This window comes from Telmatherina bonti (genome assembly GCF_933228915.1).
Source record: "Telmatherina bonti genome assembly, chromosome: 22".
NCBI lineage: Eukaryota > Metazoa > Chordata > Actinopteri > Atheriniformes > Telmatherinidae > Telmatherina > Telmatherina bonti.
This window is the reverse complement of record NC_136631.1, coordinates 10533614-10550875: the sequence shown is the minus strand read 5'-3', so window position 1 is coordinate 10550875 and position 17262 is coordinate 10533614. Positions and strand designations below refer to the sequence as shown.

Sequence of the window (17262 nt, the reverse complement as noted above, 5' to 3'; positions counted from 1 at the left end):
TTCAGTGATGGCTGTTAGGACCAGGGAAGCCTGGAACCATGGTATCAAGAGATGTGCAGACTCCTACATCATTTTCGCTACTGTCGCCTGGGTCCTTTTCTGCACAGAACCAGATACTGACATCAAAACAAGAAATAAAAGTGCCTCTTAACTTCCAGAATGCATATGTGTTTGATTAATTATCATTTGCTGTATGTAAAATTAATGAAAAGAACGACAAACCTGTACTTCTGAAGGGAGGGTGGAAAGTCCTTGATTACAGCTGTGTTCCAGTTGTTGCCTGCATTGCCGGGTCAGTCTATCAGCCAACATCTACCTGTAGACCGCTGGTGCTGCACATGGCATGAGATGTGCTGGACTAAAATTTGCAAATACGGGTTAAAAAATATCAGATCATCTCATTTATAGATTGTAGGAGTAGCAGCAGTTTATGAGTCACCAAAATATTAAGATTCCAATAGAAGAAATCAAACTTTATAAAGCTCTTTCATGCCAAACGCAAAAAAGTGCTCTGCATACTTTTAAAAAATAAAACAGGTTTTGACACACCAACATATACAACATAGAATTTTAAAATCAAACTAATTTCATTTCACACACTGTTATGCACACACACAGTGTTTTGCCTTACCACAAACTTCATGTATATAAAAAAAATACTTAAAAATAAAAGTAATAAATATCTGGCTTGATGCAAATGTAATGTGAACATATTTCAGATCCATACGCACCAAAAGTCCGACACTCATTTCCACAGAGGCTGTTTCCATAGCAACCACCCAGATAAAAGCAGGTGGGGGTCCACACCTCAGCGGTAACATGCAGAACCCTCTGCAAGCAGACTTTATGGGAGCAATCAAGTAAATAGTGACGACACACACTACAGCCTCCGGAACACACATTCTGCTAAGTGTTACCAGTAAAATTTATCAGCAAATGTAACATCCTGCACAGCTCCCGTTTTACCCACAACATGTGAAAATGTCAGAAAATAAGAGTGCCAGAAATTAAAAGTTTGTGTTCCAGTTTGGTGATAAAACCAATGCTTTTGGAATGGGGATGTTAACACTTCTGGCCAACACCAATACACACGTTTTAACTTCATCACCGGATGATGACCCCTTTGAATGATGTGTTTTTTTTTTCATGGCTTTTGTTGTCAACGTCTCTCAAAAAACAGCTCCAGGACAGGTATTAATCTGCTTTCGCTACAATGCAGACAAGGCTATTTAACAGAGAAATAAACCACTTCCAACTCTTACTTCTGATGCATGGTAGGGTGCGGTTGCATTTTCCTGATCATACTTTGTGTTAAACAGCTCATTCTTTATATTTTACACTTACACACAGACACACCCACCCTCTGATGCACAGAAACATGCTTATTCAGTTCCAATCTAAGTGTTGTGTTGTGGTTTATGCTCAGTTTGTCTTCTTAGGTGCTCTTGAAGATTCTCTGCTTTACTTTCTTACAGAGGCCAGTGGATGTTTTTAATTCAGTAACAATCAAATCAAGAAATAAAAAAACACAAAGGCTAAATGTAACAAAGGGTGCTTTGTATCAAAACAAACTGTTTTGATACAAAACTTTTATAACTGTGAAATTTCACTTTGGCAAAGAAAATTTGTTCGGCACAACATGCCAGCTAGAACATCTTCCTGCTTAGACTTAGACTTAGACTTTATTGTCCCCAGAGGGAAATTCTTTTTCACGTACACAGCACATGTTTGACAACAAAAAGGACAATGACAACAGACCACAGAAACAACATACAAATACAATGAACAGAGTACACTCAGCGCCCCCTGCTGTTTAGAAATCTTATGACTGAGGGGATCAGGCTTTTTCCCAACCGAGCCTTTTTGCACCTGAGCACCCTGTACCTCCGTCCTGAAGGAAGAGGGGTGAGTTGTTCATGAAGGGGGTGTGTGGGGTCCTGCTCCATGGAAAGTGCAAAGCGTCCAATGGCTCTGTTGTTAAGCTCTGTAAGGCTTGGTGTGGGGAGTCCTATGATTTTTGCTGCGGTGTTGGTTACCTTTATGAGTTTAGTCCGGTTCTTAACAGTCAACAAATTGAAAAAGCAAGTTGAACAGTACAGAATAACAGGCTGGATAATGGACTGATATAACCGTAGGAGTAGAGGTGGAGAAACATAGAGTCCTTTCAGTTTCCGGATTATTGATAGTCGTTGTTGGCTTCGTTTTTGAATGTTCATAATATGCTGATCAAATGTAAGTGAACTGTCTATTGTTACTCCAAGATATTTAAAACTGTCCACGATTTCAACTGTGTGATTGTCAATGGCAATGGGTTGCTGTGGTGAAGTAGAGCTGAATATGAGTTCCTTTGTTTTATTAACATTGAGGTACATATGGTTGTCTGTGCACCATTTGGTGAAGTGTATGACAGTGTTGTTATAGTCCAAGTCCATGGTGGAGTTATTGTCCTTAAGTAATGCGAGAATGGCAGTATCATCTGAGTATTTAAAGTACTTGATGTGAGGTGAAGGACTGATGTTGTCATTTGTGTAAAGTGTGTAAAGGAAAGGACTAAGTACACACCCCTGCGGTGCTCCGGTGTTGATGGTGAGGGCACATGATGTTGTAGAACCCAACCTCATCTGCCCTCACCATCAACTTGCTGTGATGCTGGACAGGATAACATTTAGAAAAGCACAAAATTGGAAATGGTTGATTCAGTTTGACTATTGATCAAACCGCTATGACTTTAAGATGCAATGAAGCTCAATATTTACTTTTTACAGTGTTCTAGTGTTCACATGGACACCTTAATTCCCTCAAACATAAACATTTCTAAGGACCTTACAGCCTCCCCCCCCCCCGCAGAAGCAGGAAAAACTGCTCAGGGTGGGGTCAAAGAACACAGCAGAGTCTGAAGGGTCACCTAGGATTGGATGGGATGTAAACAATCAAAAACAAGGCCCCACCGGACACTCCAGTCCACCCCCCACAGCCCCCTCTCTCTATTTTTTTCTTTTTAAAAGACAAAAATCCTGCTCAGTTTTCTTTGAACGTATGATGCTGAAAGTAACTGGAAAATGTTTTTCAACCTTTATTTGAAAACCTTCAGCTCAGATTGTCTAGTTTGAACACAGAGATTCAAATGGTAGGACTGCTGCTGAACGTAAATTAATCACACGTCTTCAGTCCTGCAGGATATTTGATCATGGTTTCCTTCCTCGCCAAATTCTTGCATCATGGGTGAGAGACATGCAAGCCCAAGCTTTTTTTTTTATAAACACACCATGACACACCAGGGTAACTACTTGAACTTTATTGAGTTTTGCCCTAAGACTGCATATACATCTTATTGTCACCAAAGACCCAGCTGGATAAAGTCCTAATTAAATACAGGCCCGTTTTTAATGCTGATTCTTTATGTTCCAGTATAAATTAATGACAAGGCTCCAACCTGTAATAGAATTTATTTAATATTGTATAATTTTACATGTGTATTTGAGACAAATAAGGCTTGAAAACTTGGCAATATTGCAGTAGGAATGAGACCCCAATGTTTTTTTTCCTTTTCTGGCTTCAATGCAGATTATATAACAACTTTAGGATGTCACCGGGAAATAAACTTTACTGGCCAAAACCAGCAGAAATATGAGGGAGTGGAGTTGCCTTCCATCATTTCACAAACTGAAGAACAGGAAATGTTAGGAAAGAGATGCTGACAGGAATGTGGAAAAAAAGAACCGATACATTATGACCACTCAATGGATAAAAATGTGAAAAAATGTGAAATGTAGCAAGAAATTCAGGTGAGGTGGGCACCGTACCGATCCAGAACTTTAACAACTGCAACTTCATGGTAACACTGATATGATAACACTGATATGATGATAAATAATATAAATAAGAAAAAGGAAAAGCTTAGAAAATGGGATTATAAGGAAACATCTGAAATTACTTGTAATATATGTTTTATAGAAAGAATAAAGACCTTTTTTGGTGTTTGACATTTTAAATGCACTTTATCAGCTGTTTCCAGTTTCATTTGCTTTGAAAATTATCAGGTTGACAATTTGTGTGGCAGGAGCATGTCTGAGTGGATTAAAATGTAATCAATGGATGAAAAAAACCTGGATCTTTTCTTTTTGCTTCAATCAGAACAGGTATGAGACATTTAAATTTGACTAAAATAGCTTTTTTTTTTTTTTTTTTTTTTTTTACAGAGAAATGTATCAGCTTGCAAAGATAACCTGCAAAAAAAACCCCCAAAACAAACAAAACAAGCAAACAAACAAAAAAATTGCAGTCTTATACTCCTATTTACACATTTGAAATAAATGAATAAACTTTGTGTATTCTATTTTATCCTATTATTTTATATAATCTTTATTTAACCAGGAAAATACATCCTATCGATATTAAAAACATATTTCAAAGGGAATATTGGTCCAAGATAAGCAGCAACAAATAAAAAAATATAACAAATAGTCACATAAGTTACCCAGTTAAAGAGAGAATTATCTCTACAAGCAAATGAAAAACAAGTGCATGCTGTAGAGTTGGTGTCAAGAATTCTGTTTGGATTTAAAAACAATTAACTCAGTTTTAAGTCTTCCTGCAACATTTTCCAAGCAGAAGGTGCAGAATGAACAAAAGCTTTTTCTCACTCAATTTAGAGCAATTATACGGAGCAGAAAGCAACAGTGATCATGTAATCAGAGAGAGTAAGAATCACCATTTCTCTGTGCAGTTAGGATACGTTTGTAAGTAGGCAGTAAACGTCCGGTGGGCAGAGCAGGCCATCCAACCCAGGTGTAAAAATCTCAGTGGCCTAACAGGGAATATGACTGAAAATGATCTCAGTGGTTCAGCAGCGTTGAAGATGTCCATGGTGCTGACCTTTTTTTTTTTTTTTTTTAACCATGCTGTAATTATTTTCCATTTACTTGAGTAATTAAATGTTTTGTGATTGAACAGACTCATTTTCTCTGATCAGTGAGTCCCTGTTTTCTGGAATACTTTTTAAATAAAGAAATCATAGGTGTGAATTTTTTCATTTTGGTTCTGTTGTATAAAAACATTTTTTTCTTCCTTTTTTTTCAATTTTAGTTTCTATTACACACAGGTACCTTCATTTTTTTTTTAGAGTGCATATAGCAGGCCCCACATCACGTAACACGGATTGTGATGAATGCAGTTTTTACTTCAGCAGTTACTTTTATTGACATGTCCAAAGGCAACGGATTGAGCCTGAAGACCATTTAATCATCAGTAGTTATGGCTGAGCTGAAATTTCGAAAGACACAGAATTTATTGAGCAGAAACTCACATCTTCTTCTTCTACCACAGACATATTTTCAATTCTAGCTTCTAAAAAGTTTTTGTAATTCTTTGTTCCTTTTAAATACAGTCCTTGGAATTTTGTAAGAGAATCATTTGATTTGGTTTGAGCTCACTCTGGTTCATCCTGTAATTGTGATTTTGTGCTTGACACCAATTTCACAAAAAAGATGAAATAAAACACCTTATTTCCTCAAAATCAGTCAAACAAACATCTAGTGGCTGAGAATCTCTGCTGCTAGATGGAGAAAAAAAAAAAAACAAAGAACAAAATAATGTCCAAACACTTTTAACCATCCACTTACCCAAACTTCAAAAGCATCTCACTAATTACAGATAAGTCTACACTGAGTCTATTGTTCCAGTCTTTTTTCCTGATTTTGCACCATACTTTCCCCCCTCTCCGCTTGATTGCATTATCTTCCCCCTGTCCCACTTTCTTCCTCCTTTTTTAAAAACACTGAGAACTCCACGACTTTGATCCTGCATTTGGAGTCTTTATGTTTTCCCTCTTGAATCAAGGGCTCTCTGAAACCTGCTTCTTTTTAAGTGATACTTATAATTCTGTGAGAAAAATGATTCACCTCCCTCTAGCTGTCAACAGCAGCAACAAGCAGCAGCTCAAGACTTTTATTTATTTATTTTTTATTATAGAATGCATGTTTGTTCCAGCACTTTTAGTTGGAGTTAAAATCCACTCTGGGTGGCTGGTATCTTCATTCGTACAAAATCAAACAACTATGTACTTTATGGTGTGTTTAGGGAAGCTCAGCACCTGCAGTGTGATGTATCTGCTGGTCAGGCTGCATGTTCTTGCAGGGCTCTGCAGTTTAGTATGGATCAAGCAAAACCAAATTTTCTTTCATTGTCTCAAATCATGTTTACAGGTGAAAACTTTTTCTCCAAAAGAAGAAAAAGACCAGTGATGAAAAACTCCAAAAGGTCCAACAAAAGTTCCTTTTGCTTTGTTTTTTTCTTTCACCTTGATTATGCTTTTTTACACTCACTTAAAGGTGCATGTTGAAGTTTTGCTGTATATCGTTGTTTAGGTTTTAAGATGCTTGGAGCAACATGAACATTTGCACACTACAATCTGACTTAAATGCTAACTTAATAAATTATTTATGTTTTGTGTACATAGTGGGAAGTAATCATTGCATACTTGGCTATTTGGGTTAATCTTAAGAGATCAGCAAATTCCACCCAGCTCTGTGTAACTTCAAAGAGCTGAGAGAGAGACAAAATGCAAAGCTCTAAGTATATATCACACTGCAGACATTGTGGTTCACAGAGAATAACAGCATGTGAATAAACAGTGATGAGTAGCAGAAATTTGAGTTTGTCTTTGTTAGTAGAGTAGTTTTACTACAGTGGTAGTGGATACTGCAATAGATTGTAGAACAAGGCTGCTTAAGATCTAAATTTAACAAAGAAGGAAGAACATCTATGTTTACCTGATTCATTTTTCTTCCCCTTAATACCAAAAGGTGCCATATTATTCATTGGAAATCCTTATTTGACACCTTTAGAGCTGGTATAACCTGTATAGAGCATCTCTCTGTGGAAGGAGTGTGTGGGTGTTGCCAAAATATGTGGCAAAATTACCTGCAATATCATCCTGTATTCACTCTTATTTTCACTTGCTTGATGGATTAGATAATTTCATTCTGCAATAATAATGAAAAAAAGACACATGGCCATTTTTTGCACTTTAATTATTTTAAAGTCAGGGACTTCAGTAGTGTGGAAAAGTCATCTGCAGTCAAAACAGCTTGGTATGTCGTCCTCATGCTGGTCACCAGCCTGGTCACATTTTGTTGTGGGATGGCATCCCATTTCTTCCCAAGAGTTGCTGAAGGTCAGCCATTGTGGTCACGCTGGCATAAACAGCTGACATAAATTGGGCTCAGATTGTGTTTATTACTTGAGGAAGGTGATTTGAATGGTAGTTTGGAGGTAAATAGAGCTCTGCACGCCAGCTTGATGAATAATAAAAAAATTTTATTACATGAAAGTTTCGCATCTAAAGTAGATCTGCAGAATCTGTGAGGACTCTTAAAGGTCAGTTGTGGAAATTTATATGGGTGTCAGAGGTCCAACAACATTGTTTTCAAAGTGTATTGCCCTAAATTTAACCTTTGTCCTTCATTTCAGCCATTATAAAGTTGCTCTCATGAGCTCTACCGAGAACGGGCTGTTTCCTGTCCCTGAAACTTTAACTGTGCATGAGCTGCGCCAATTTGGTGATTTTAGAGCTTGGTCCTCATACACAGGCTACAGGGACACATATGCAAAATTCACTTTCAAAGGTTTTCTCATAAAATGGGACCTTTAATGTAACAGTATCAGAAAACAGGCAAATACAACTGAAGTTGGTCAGTAAATCTACATTTGGTCGCAATGACAATGTTATGCTAAAAGGCAGACACAGCTGTCTAGACTTGCAGCTGGCCATTCACGCGTCCACTCCCACATCCTGGGGTTACTCTGTGATGACCACAACTCAGAGGGGGAAAACATCTTCTAGAGGATGGAGTTCCAGGACTGGTTTCAGATTCTGGAGATATGGAACTGCTACTGCTTCAAAAGCTCATTTCAGGATGTCTGTCTGTCAAGTGGATTCTGCTTTATATGTATAGCAGCATTTCCCAACTATCATCTCAGGGCACTTTAGACACATGATCAGTTCAAGCCAATTCTTTGTGATCCAATTAACGCAGATCTACATTCATAATAACTGTGGTCATATAAACCAATTCATAAAAAGATAATTGCCTATCTAAGGAAACTAATGGATTGCATCATACCTTCACTTCGATTAAACCCTCCCTCTCCCCTGGAGAATGCACGGAGCGGCGAACAACAGGCAAGAGGAGAAAAAAAAGCCATTTTAAAAGAAAGCCTCCGGCAGAACCCGACTCAGGGAAGAGCAGGTATCTACCCCAAATGGCTTTTAGCCGGGGATACCTGCAGAAATATAAGAGGAGAAATACAAGCTAATGATGTCAACACCATCATACATTTATACATGGAAAATAAAGAGCAGAGAGATGAAACAGGAAGGAAGTGCTCAGTGCATCATGGGACATTTCAGAATGACGAAGAGATGGCTAACCATCCTATATCTATAAGATTTATTAAAAAGGAACCCAAAGTAAACCTGCTGTCTGAGAGCAAAGTGATCTGTTGGGAAAACATGGAACTATTAGATATATGCTATGCAATGGAGCAATGTCTTGTCAATTTGGGAAGAAATATTTTTTATTCAGTTCTGGACTTAACAAGGAGCCAAGGACGAGAAGCTACAGGAGGAATATTCATCCATCCATTTTCTTAAGTGCTTAATCCAAGTTCAGGGTTGCAGCAAGCTGGAGACATCCAGCCCAACAATCATTGGGTGAGAGGCAGGGTCCCTAAGGGGGTAAAGGACGCTCCTCCTCTTATTCCTGTGCCTAATGGGGTCCTGAAAAGAGATGCTCCTCCACTGATTCCTGTTCTCACGTCACTTTTTCATCCACTGCTGCTCCAATATCCCACGCTGCTCCAGTGTCAGAGTTGGTCGCTCCTCCTTCACCTTCAGCTTTTACCTGCCCTCATGAGACTCAGCTGCTGTCCGTGCGGCCTCCTGGCCGTCCTCCAGAGCCAAGCCTGCCCCGTTCCTCTACACTGAAAAAAAGGAGAACACCAGCCAGGTATTTGGATTTACTATAATGAATTAAGTTTATTTTATACAATAAACGTGGGTTTCCTTTTTGAACACGAACTAATCAGTTTTATTTGACATGTTTAGAAATAATTACGCTCGTGCTAGATTTTATTTTTTTAATTGAAATTGTTTGAATCGAAGAACAAAATGCAATCTAATTGCATTTTGCGCACCACCGGAAGTTCAATGTCTGTAAAAGGCACCAGGAAGCACTGATTACTCTGTTAACGATAGGTTGTGGTCTAATTGTGCAGGAACACTCAGAACTGTCCGGATGCTGTGGAGCAGAAAGAAAAACAGGAGTTAGAAGATTTAGTCATGTTTGCTTTCAGCCCATTGGTCATGAGCAGTTAAGCAGGATAAAATTTCACCATTTGCCATGTTTCATCAACTCAATGGCGTTGTTGACTTGGTCCAAAGTCATGCTGTGAGTGATGAACTCATCCAGCTTCACTTTCTTGTTGAGATTAACCATTGCAGGAACACCATCCTTACCTTTAAACCCTGGGTCCAACATAAGAGAAAGAAAAACAGTAAAGAGACTGAATGCTTTTTGATTATTGATATGACGCAGTCTGGCGCTAGACGTGAGCAGTCAAGGCTGACTGATTCATGTCTGAGGAGCTTTTTCATTTCTTTCAAACAATGAATTAAAATAAGAACATTTAAGCAGCAATCATATTAGCATGAGGTTGTGCTCTTAGTTGTCTCACCTCCAAACAGAGAGCCCTTCCATGTATGTCCAGTGATGAGCTGAATGGGTCTGGCAGCAAAATGGTGTATATTCATCTAGCCAACAATCACGCTGATACCCCAACCTTTCACACAAGACTCCAAGGCGCTGCGCTGAATGGAGAAAAAGCACAAAGTCAGGAGACCTTAAATATCTCCTAATGCATGTATATATATATATATATACACACATACACATACATATATAAACACACACACAATACTCCTCCCATCTCCGCAGGTAGCTCTCTCAAGCTCGGGTTTCTACCAGAGTCCTGGGATCTAGAGGCTCCTACGCAGTATCTTAACTGCGCTTCTCTGGATGGAAAATGTCTGATGTTTCACCAGGAATCTGTTGGAACCGCTTCTCCAGTATGGGGGACACGGCCCCCAGTGCTCCGATCACTATGGGTGATGAGAAACTGTTGCTTTCAATTCAATTCAATTCAACTTTATTTATATAGCGTCAAATCACGGCAATGCCATCTCAAGACGCTTTACAGACAGAGGGGAAAACATAATGAAGGCCAATTCATAATAGCCTATATAAGGAAACCAACAGATTGAGTTGAGTCCAACTCAATCTCCCATCCTGAGCAAGCACACTGGCAACAGTGGGAAGGAAAAAACTCCCTTTTAACAGGAAGGAAACCTCCGGCAGAACCCGGCTCAGGACAGGCAGCCATCTGCCTCTGCTGTGTGGGGGGAAGAGGACAGAAAGACAACAGACAACAGGAACTGCTACTCCCGGCCAGGGGGACCTGCTGAGACAGGAGACATACATGTTAATGATGCAACACTGTTATGGGGGGGGGTAAAAGAAAGAGATAAAGAGAAAAAGAAAGAAGCTCAGTGTATCAGGAAATGTCCCTCAGTAGTCTAAACCTATAGCAGCATATCTAAGGGATGCTAACCATCCCTAGCTGTAGGACTTATCAAAAAGATAAGTCTTCAGCCTAGTCTTAAAGGTGGGGAGGGTGTCTGCTTCCCTAACACTAACTGGGAGCTTATTCCATAAGAGAGGGGCCTGATAACCAAAGGCTCTGCCTCCTGCTCGGCTCTTTGAGACTCTAGGAACCACAAGTAAGCCTGCAGTCTGCGAACGAAGTACTCTACTTGGTATATAAGGAACAATGAGGTCTTTGATATATAGTGGTGCCTGGTTGTGGAGGGCTTTATATGTAAGGAGAAGGATTTTAAATTCTATTCTAGATTCAACAGGCAGCCAATGAAGAGAGGCTAAAACTGGAGAAATATGATCTCTCATGCTGGTTCTGGTCAGGACTCTGGCTGCAGATTTATGGATCAGCTGAAGGGTTTTCAGGGCATATTTAGGACAGCCCAGTAATAGAGAGTTACAGTAATCTAGTCTTGAACAAAAGCGTGAACCAGTTTTTCTGCATCACTCTGAGACAGAATGTCCCTAATTTTGGCTATATTACGTAAATGAAAGAAGGCTGTTTAAGTAACCTGCTTAATATGTGGGACAAAGGACAGGTCAGAGTCAAATATTACTCCAAGGTTTCTCACTGTAGCACTGGAAGCTAAAGTAATGCCATCCAGGTTCATTACAAAACTGGAAAATTTAGCTCTGAGTTTTTCAGATCCAATGAGAATTACTTCAGTCTTATCTGAGTTTGAGAGGAGAAAATTTCTAGACATAGAATTGTCTCATAGTCTTTATGTCTATGAGACAATTTTGTAGCCTATCGGGCTGATTTGTTTAATCTGGTTTAAAGGATAGGTATATTTGAGTATTATCTGAATAACAATGAAAGTTTATTCCATGCAATAATTTTGCCTAAAGGGAGCATATATAGCGTGAAGAGTACTGGTCCAAGTACAGAACCTTGAGGAACTCCATGACTTACTGTAGTTTGTGAGGAGGACTTGTCATTTACATGAACAAACTGAAGTCTATCAAATAAATGTGATTTAAACCAGCTTGACACTGTACCTGTAATTGATAATGCAGTTCATGGATCTAAACCTGTTTGCGCCATTGAAGAATTGAGAAGAAGTCGTGCTACTGGGAGTTGAAAGCCACAAAAACTACGAGACGTTTTGTTTCTGAAAAAGTGCTTTGAGGCGGATTAACTAAACAAGTAAGTCAACCCAACTGGTATCTACATTATCTAGTCTGTTACATTTTCCACACGAAGCTGTTCCACACTGTGTTTTACATTTTCAAATGTTTATTCATTTGTGTCGAAATAGCAAGTGAGCGCCATGTCGGAAAACCATTGTTGAAGTTTTGTTTATAAAGTTTATATCACAAGTTTATAAAGCTGCTTTCAAGGAACAGATATTTCAACAAAATGTGAACAACAAGGACCTTTTTAATTAATGAAGATTGTTCCTGCAGTGTTCTGCCCGTTTCTTTTGCATTTCTTTTTTTTAACATTTCTTTTGCCACGGTTAACAACTTGAGTTTGAGGCATCGCAATGATTTAAGCTATTGAATGGAACTTTTTTTTTTTTTACTTTTGTACTATATCATTTTTTAACAGACACCCTGCAGCCAATAAAAATCTAGTATTCACTGAGACCACAGTATAAACTTGACTAAATCACCCGCGCCTGACTGCTGTTGCTTTTAGAAAATGGTAGAAGGTAATTCTGTGAGCGTATATTTAAATAGAGTTAATAACATACATATACAGCTGCATTTCTAATTTTTATGTATCTCAGGTTCCATCTATGGCCCTATTATCTCTTCAATTGCATTCAAAGGCTCTATAATGGTAAGTATGAACTCTTTTTTACTCATGTTTTTCTAGTGCATGTAATGAATATTTCTCCATCTCACATGCAAACTTTATCTCTTACAGATTTAAGAGGTGCTAATGTGGCAATGTAAGGGGTGCACACAGATTGTGTCAAGTAGATCAGAGCTGTTGCGTCACTACAAGCTGAAGCATCCGCATTTTGGATGTAGTTCTCGTTTTCCAAGTACACATCAGCACTGTCCATGTACATTTAAGTCTTGGAATGCCCTTATTGTCCACCAAAGTAAAGTCCATTCTGCACGAGTCACTCACAAAGAGAAGGGAATATTTAGTTGCCACCTTTGTGTTTGTAGCAATTTAACAGATTATTTTTCTCATATAAATACATATCTCAAAAGAAATGAGACTGTCACTTGCATGTTTTTAGGGTGTGACTTTAAAACCAATATCTATTGTACATTTAAATCACAAAAACCGAAAACATTGCCATCACACTTTAGCTGATTTTAAACCTAGAGTAGTTGCAACTGTATAATCTCCTGCTACATTGGAAGATGATAGTGATGAGTGTGTAGATCCAGAACCACATATTGCTGCTAATTCAAACCACCATTGTCCAACTGAGAATTTGCAAAAGGTCATAGAGCGGACATTTGCTGCCACTTTACTAAAGTTGGAGCATTTGGTACATGTTCCAAGCAAAGCTATTGATGAGTTTTTAGAGGAACTTTATCATTTGATTTGTTTTGCATCTGCTCCTTTATCTTCTAACATATTGAGTGGCATCTTTGACGAGAGAGACCTGCCTGTTAACGAAACCATTATTAATGAAATTGTAAGGGCAATCTCTACTGACAGCCCTGTGCAAAATGCAATATAGAAAGGGGGTTCTTTAAGTACAGCATACCTGCGTAAGCAGTATTGCAAGCAGAACTTCAGAATTATAGAGCCAGTCGAATATTGTCTTGATGCAAAAAACAAACATAGTTTTCAATATATTCCAATCTTAAAAACATTGGAGCAGCTTTTAAGTAGAAGTGACATTGTTGATCAAGTTAAGAATTATCAAAAGCAGCACGATACACATTCTGGAGTTTTTAAGTCATTAAAAGATGGTTCCATATTTAAAGAAAATAGTTTTCTGGCTTGTGAAAAGCCAAGGTTCATCATAAATTTGTATGTTGATGACTTTGAAACCTGCAACCCTTTGGGTACTTCATGAAAAAACATAAGCTTTGTGCTGTATATTGGGTGTTGGCTAACTTGCCTCCGGGGTGCCACTCTTCATTATCATCTATCTATTTGGCAGTTTTGTGCAAAAGTGATGATGTTAAAACATATGGTTATGAAAAAGTCTTTGAGCCTCTTCTTCATGATCTAAAATCTCTGGAGGATCAGGGTATTTTTGTCCCACTGTTGGGTGAGTCGGTCCAAGGGACAGTTTACAGTGTTCTGGCTGATAACCTGGGAGCACATAGTGTTGCTGGGTTTTTGCAGAGTTTTCTGTGGAATATTACTGTAGATTTTGCTCAGGAACACGAAGTGATATTCAGTTACATTCTGTTTCATCTGGTGCTTTCAGTCTAAGAACCAAAAATCTTTGTCAAACCCATCGGACACCTTCTTGTGTGCATAACTCTTCATCACAATCAAGTGGAACTGTTGATACCGATGTCCTGTCATCCAATGAATCTACAAGCTCTCGATCCTCTTGGCCTGATGTCTTTTCTGTACCAAAGTTCTCCTTTGACGCTGAAATCAAACTTCAGCAAGCAAATGTGGCTTACATTCAAAATGGCCCAACACTAATTCCAGACCCCAAGTTGAAATCAGCCATCCTTGAGTCCTTGGTGCAGGAAAATGTATCATATAAAGTCTGTGAGAGATAAGGAAGTGGAACAAGTAGCTCAGAATCTGATCAAAAAACATCCCTGTTTAACTGAGAAGGGGTCTTGTGCTGGATATGGTGAATGGAAAACAAGTTTGAAGTATAAACTGTCAAACTACCGCACACACCTGAGAAAGCTGGGCTGCCCAGAAGTGACAGTTAACTCTTTAAAAAACAAACCTGCAGGAAACCGCAGTGCAGCCTTTGGTGTGAAAAAGGCTAAAAGAGCAGAAGTGAACTTTTGTCCTGCATACCCATCAACAGAAACAGAGAACAGTCTGGAGGGCCATGCAGAAAGCTCTTCTCTTGGATGTAAAGAAGAAGAACAGAGAGGTTGTGAAGGTAAAGATGGAAAGGACATTCGCTCATAGAAGACATGAAGTTGCCCGTGATGCACCAATGGTGGGGGAATTCATGGAAAGATGGCCTGCTCTGTTTGACGTCAGTGAGGTTAGATGAATATACCTTTTTTTATATGTTTTGAAAAGTTAGGATTTTAAAAAGTTTTACTTGTGTTTTTTTTTTGGTTTTTTTTTTTATGAACTTATTATGAACATTTGATTCTAGGTTTTTCCTCTCATATTAAGTGATGTACTTATTTGTTTTCAAGTCAATGCAGAATTTAAACGGATTACTACTGTCCCACTGCAGTCACAGTTCCTGTCCCAGCTTGACATGTATTCTGACAGGCTGATGAAGCTCTTCCAAAAGAGAGGTGGCAAGCTAGGTGTACTGCTCCAAGAAGTTGTTGAAAAGATGGCTAAGGTAAGTTGTTGAGCATTCAAAATCAGACTTTGTATTGTATATCAATCTTTTTTGTTTCAGATTTAGTGTAGTTTCTGTTATAAACATTTTTACATAAAAATTTGTTTGTTACAACACAACAGCCAAGCCATAATTCTGTGTGCTATGATGCTGGACAGGACAAGTTAGAAAATAAAAAGTACCTAAAATAACTCCTCTTTTGAGTTGGTATGGTAAATGGTATCAAAATAAACTCATTTATCTTAGATGAAGTTGTGGCTCTCCCTAATATCCTTGAGTTTAGATTTTCTTTATTCATATAATATATATTTCTTTTCAGTGCAACGATGTAGATGCTGGACGAGAGTGCATCATTAAAGGGCTTTGTATCTATAGGCGAAGATCCTGACAACCTTGTGCAAGAATATGTGGTATGTGTTTTTCTGTTCTCATTTTCCTCCATTGTTTTTTATTAAAATGCGTCTTGGGTTTTGCTAGTCATGAAATAATTTCAAATCTGACGTTTTTTGTTTCTTAAGACAAGCACTCAAGTAAATCCCTGTTCATTATCCACCAAGGACAGGTAATTATATCTCAATACGTTTTCTCTTCTACAGGCCATGGGTGGAGAAGCCATGGATGAGGCCATTGAGGACACTACTATTGGTATTTATGTTGTGAAAGAAAATTTTTCATATGAGGAACCAGATGACATTGGCATTGTCCTGGAGGGGATCAAGGTCCTGAAAAATCTTGATAATGTAGCATTTGCTGTTGCTGTGCTGTTCGGACTGATATATGCCCTGAACCTGAACTACCCTGCTGATCTCTGCTACACCTTTGAGGTTATCCAGAACATTTTCATGGAACTGGATGAAGGCTAACTTTCCAACAAGGCACTTGCTTTGAAAAACAGGCTGCTAAAATAAACATGGCAGAGCAGCACTGCCAGTGACAAAAAACAAAACGGTATACCTAAAAAATCTTGTCATCTGCTATTGCTTTATTATTTCAAACATTGTTTCACTGTTTTCCTTGCTTCATATTTGTATTATTTTTGTAAGAAGCTTTTTTTATGTGGTGAATAATGAATTCACTGTCCATTGTTTAACCTTCTTTTCTTTTTAATGCTCTTGGGATGACAAACTTTATTATATTGTTGCAATCTGCTAAAAAAAAGAAAAGATTTTTCAGTAGTTTTTTTTTCTCTCACGTTTAACTTTTTCCAGGCAACATTTGTAGTTTAATAGTAATTAGGGCTGTGTACAATGTCTAGTTTATTGAAGGAACTCGTCTCACAAGTTTTATATCCTTTACTAAATCTTAATTTCTAATTGGGTTTCCTTGTAAATAAATAACTTTATATACCAAATTTGTTGGCTTGAAGCTAAGGTAAAGAAGTTACCTAAAGAAGCTTGGCTTCTTGGCAACAGGTGTTTTACAGAAAATGTCTAAATTGAAAAGTGACACCAGAGCTGTTACCCCTTTAAATATCACAGCACTATTGTGTTAGTATTAACAGACTGTCCAAATGAAAACTGATTTTTGAATCAAAATCTAGTCTTTTGCTACCCAGTCCTACATTTGAATTAGAGGCTTAATATTGTTCTACTGTTTGAAGAGATGTTTGGGGGTTTCAAATGCATATTATTCAGTACAACTGTAGTATATGGGTGCATCAAACATACATTCTGTGCAGAAAATAAACAGCCTTTATCCCTCTAGAACTAATACAATGTTGGCATTGTTCTCATTCAATCATTGTTAACATGTATTGTTGATGTGTTGAAGCCACTATGGTTAATGAATGCTTAAAGACAGAACTTTGAGTCATTGCATTTTTTGTGGAAATCAGTGTTTTTTTTATTTGTTGCAAACTTTAGAATCAAACCTACAATACATTTAATGGATCAGCATACACTTTGGGATAAGTGCTTAGCATGATGTTTTGTGGTTTATATTATTGCATTTTTAATGACAGAAATTTAAACAATTTAAAAATGAGGTACTTAAAGCACAATTGAGTGATTTATAACAAATTTTTATTAATGTAAGTGAAATATTGCATTAAACTGACAATTTTAAGCAATTTAATATGAATAAAAAATTGTTAAACAAGAATTAGTTGATTTTGACAAGTAATAAGA

The 17262-nt window shown here is 38.0% G+C and overlaps 1 protein-coding gene across 1 annotated transcript in view; it reads left to right on the top strand.

Annotated features, from left to right (window-relative positions):
• Positions 1-15999, top strand: part of LOC306772743 (semaphorin-4E-like) — a gene marked incomplete at both ends in the record, with an annotated part of 29370 nt that extends 13371 nt beyond the window's left edge. The window contains 3 exons of the mRNA XM_079262345.1: positions 14636-14821; positions 15023-15136; positions 15733-15999. Of these exons, the coding sequence (XP_079118471.1) occupies positions 14636-14821; positions 15023-15136; positions 15733-15999 (567 nt within the window). The remainder of the gene's footprint in view (positions 1-14635; positions 14822-15022; positions 15137-15732) is intronic.
• Positions 16000-17262: the final 1263 nt, after the last annotated feature.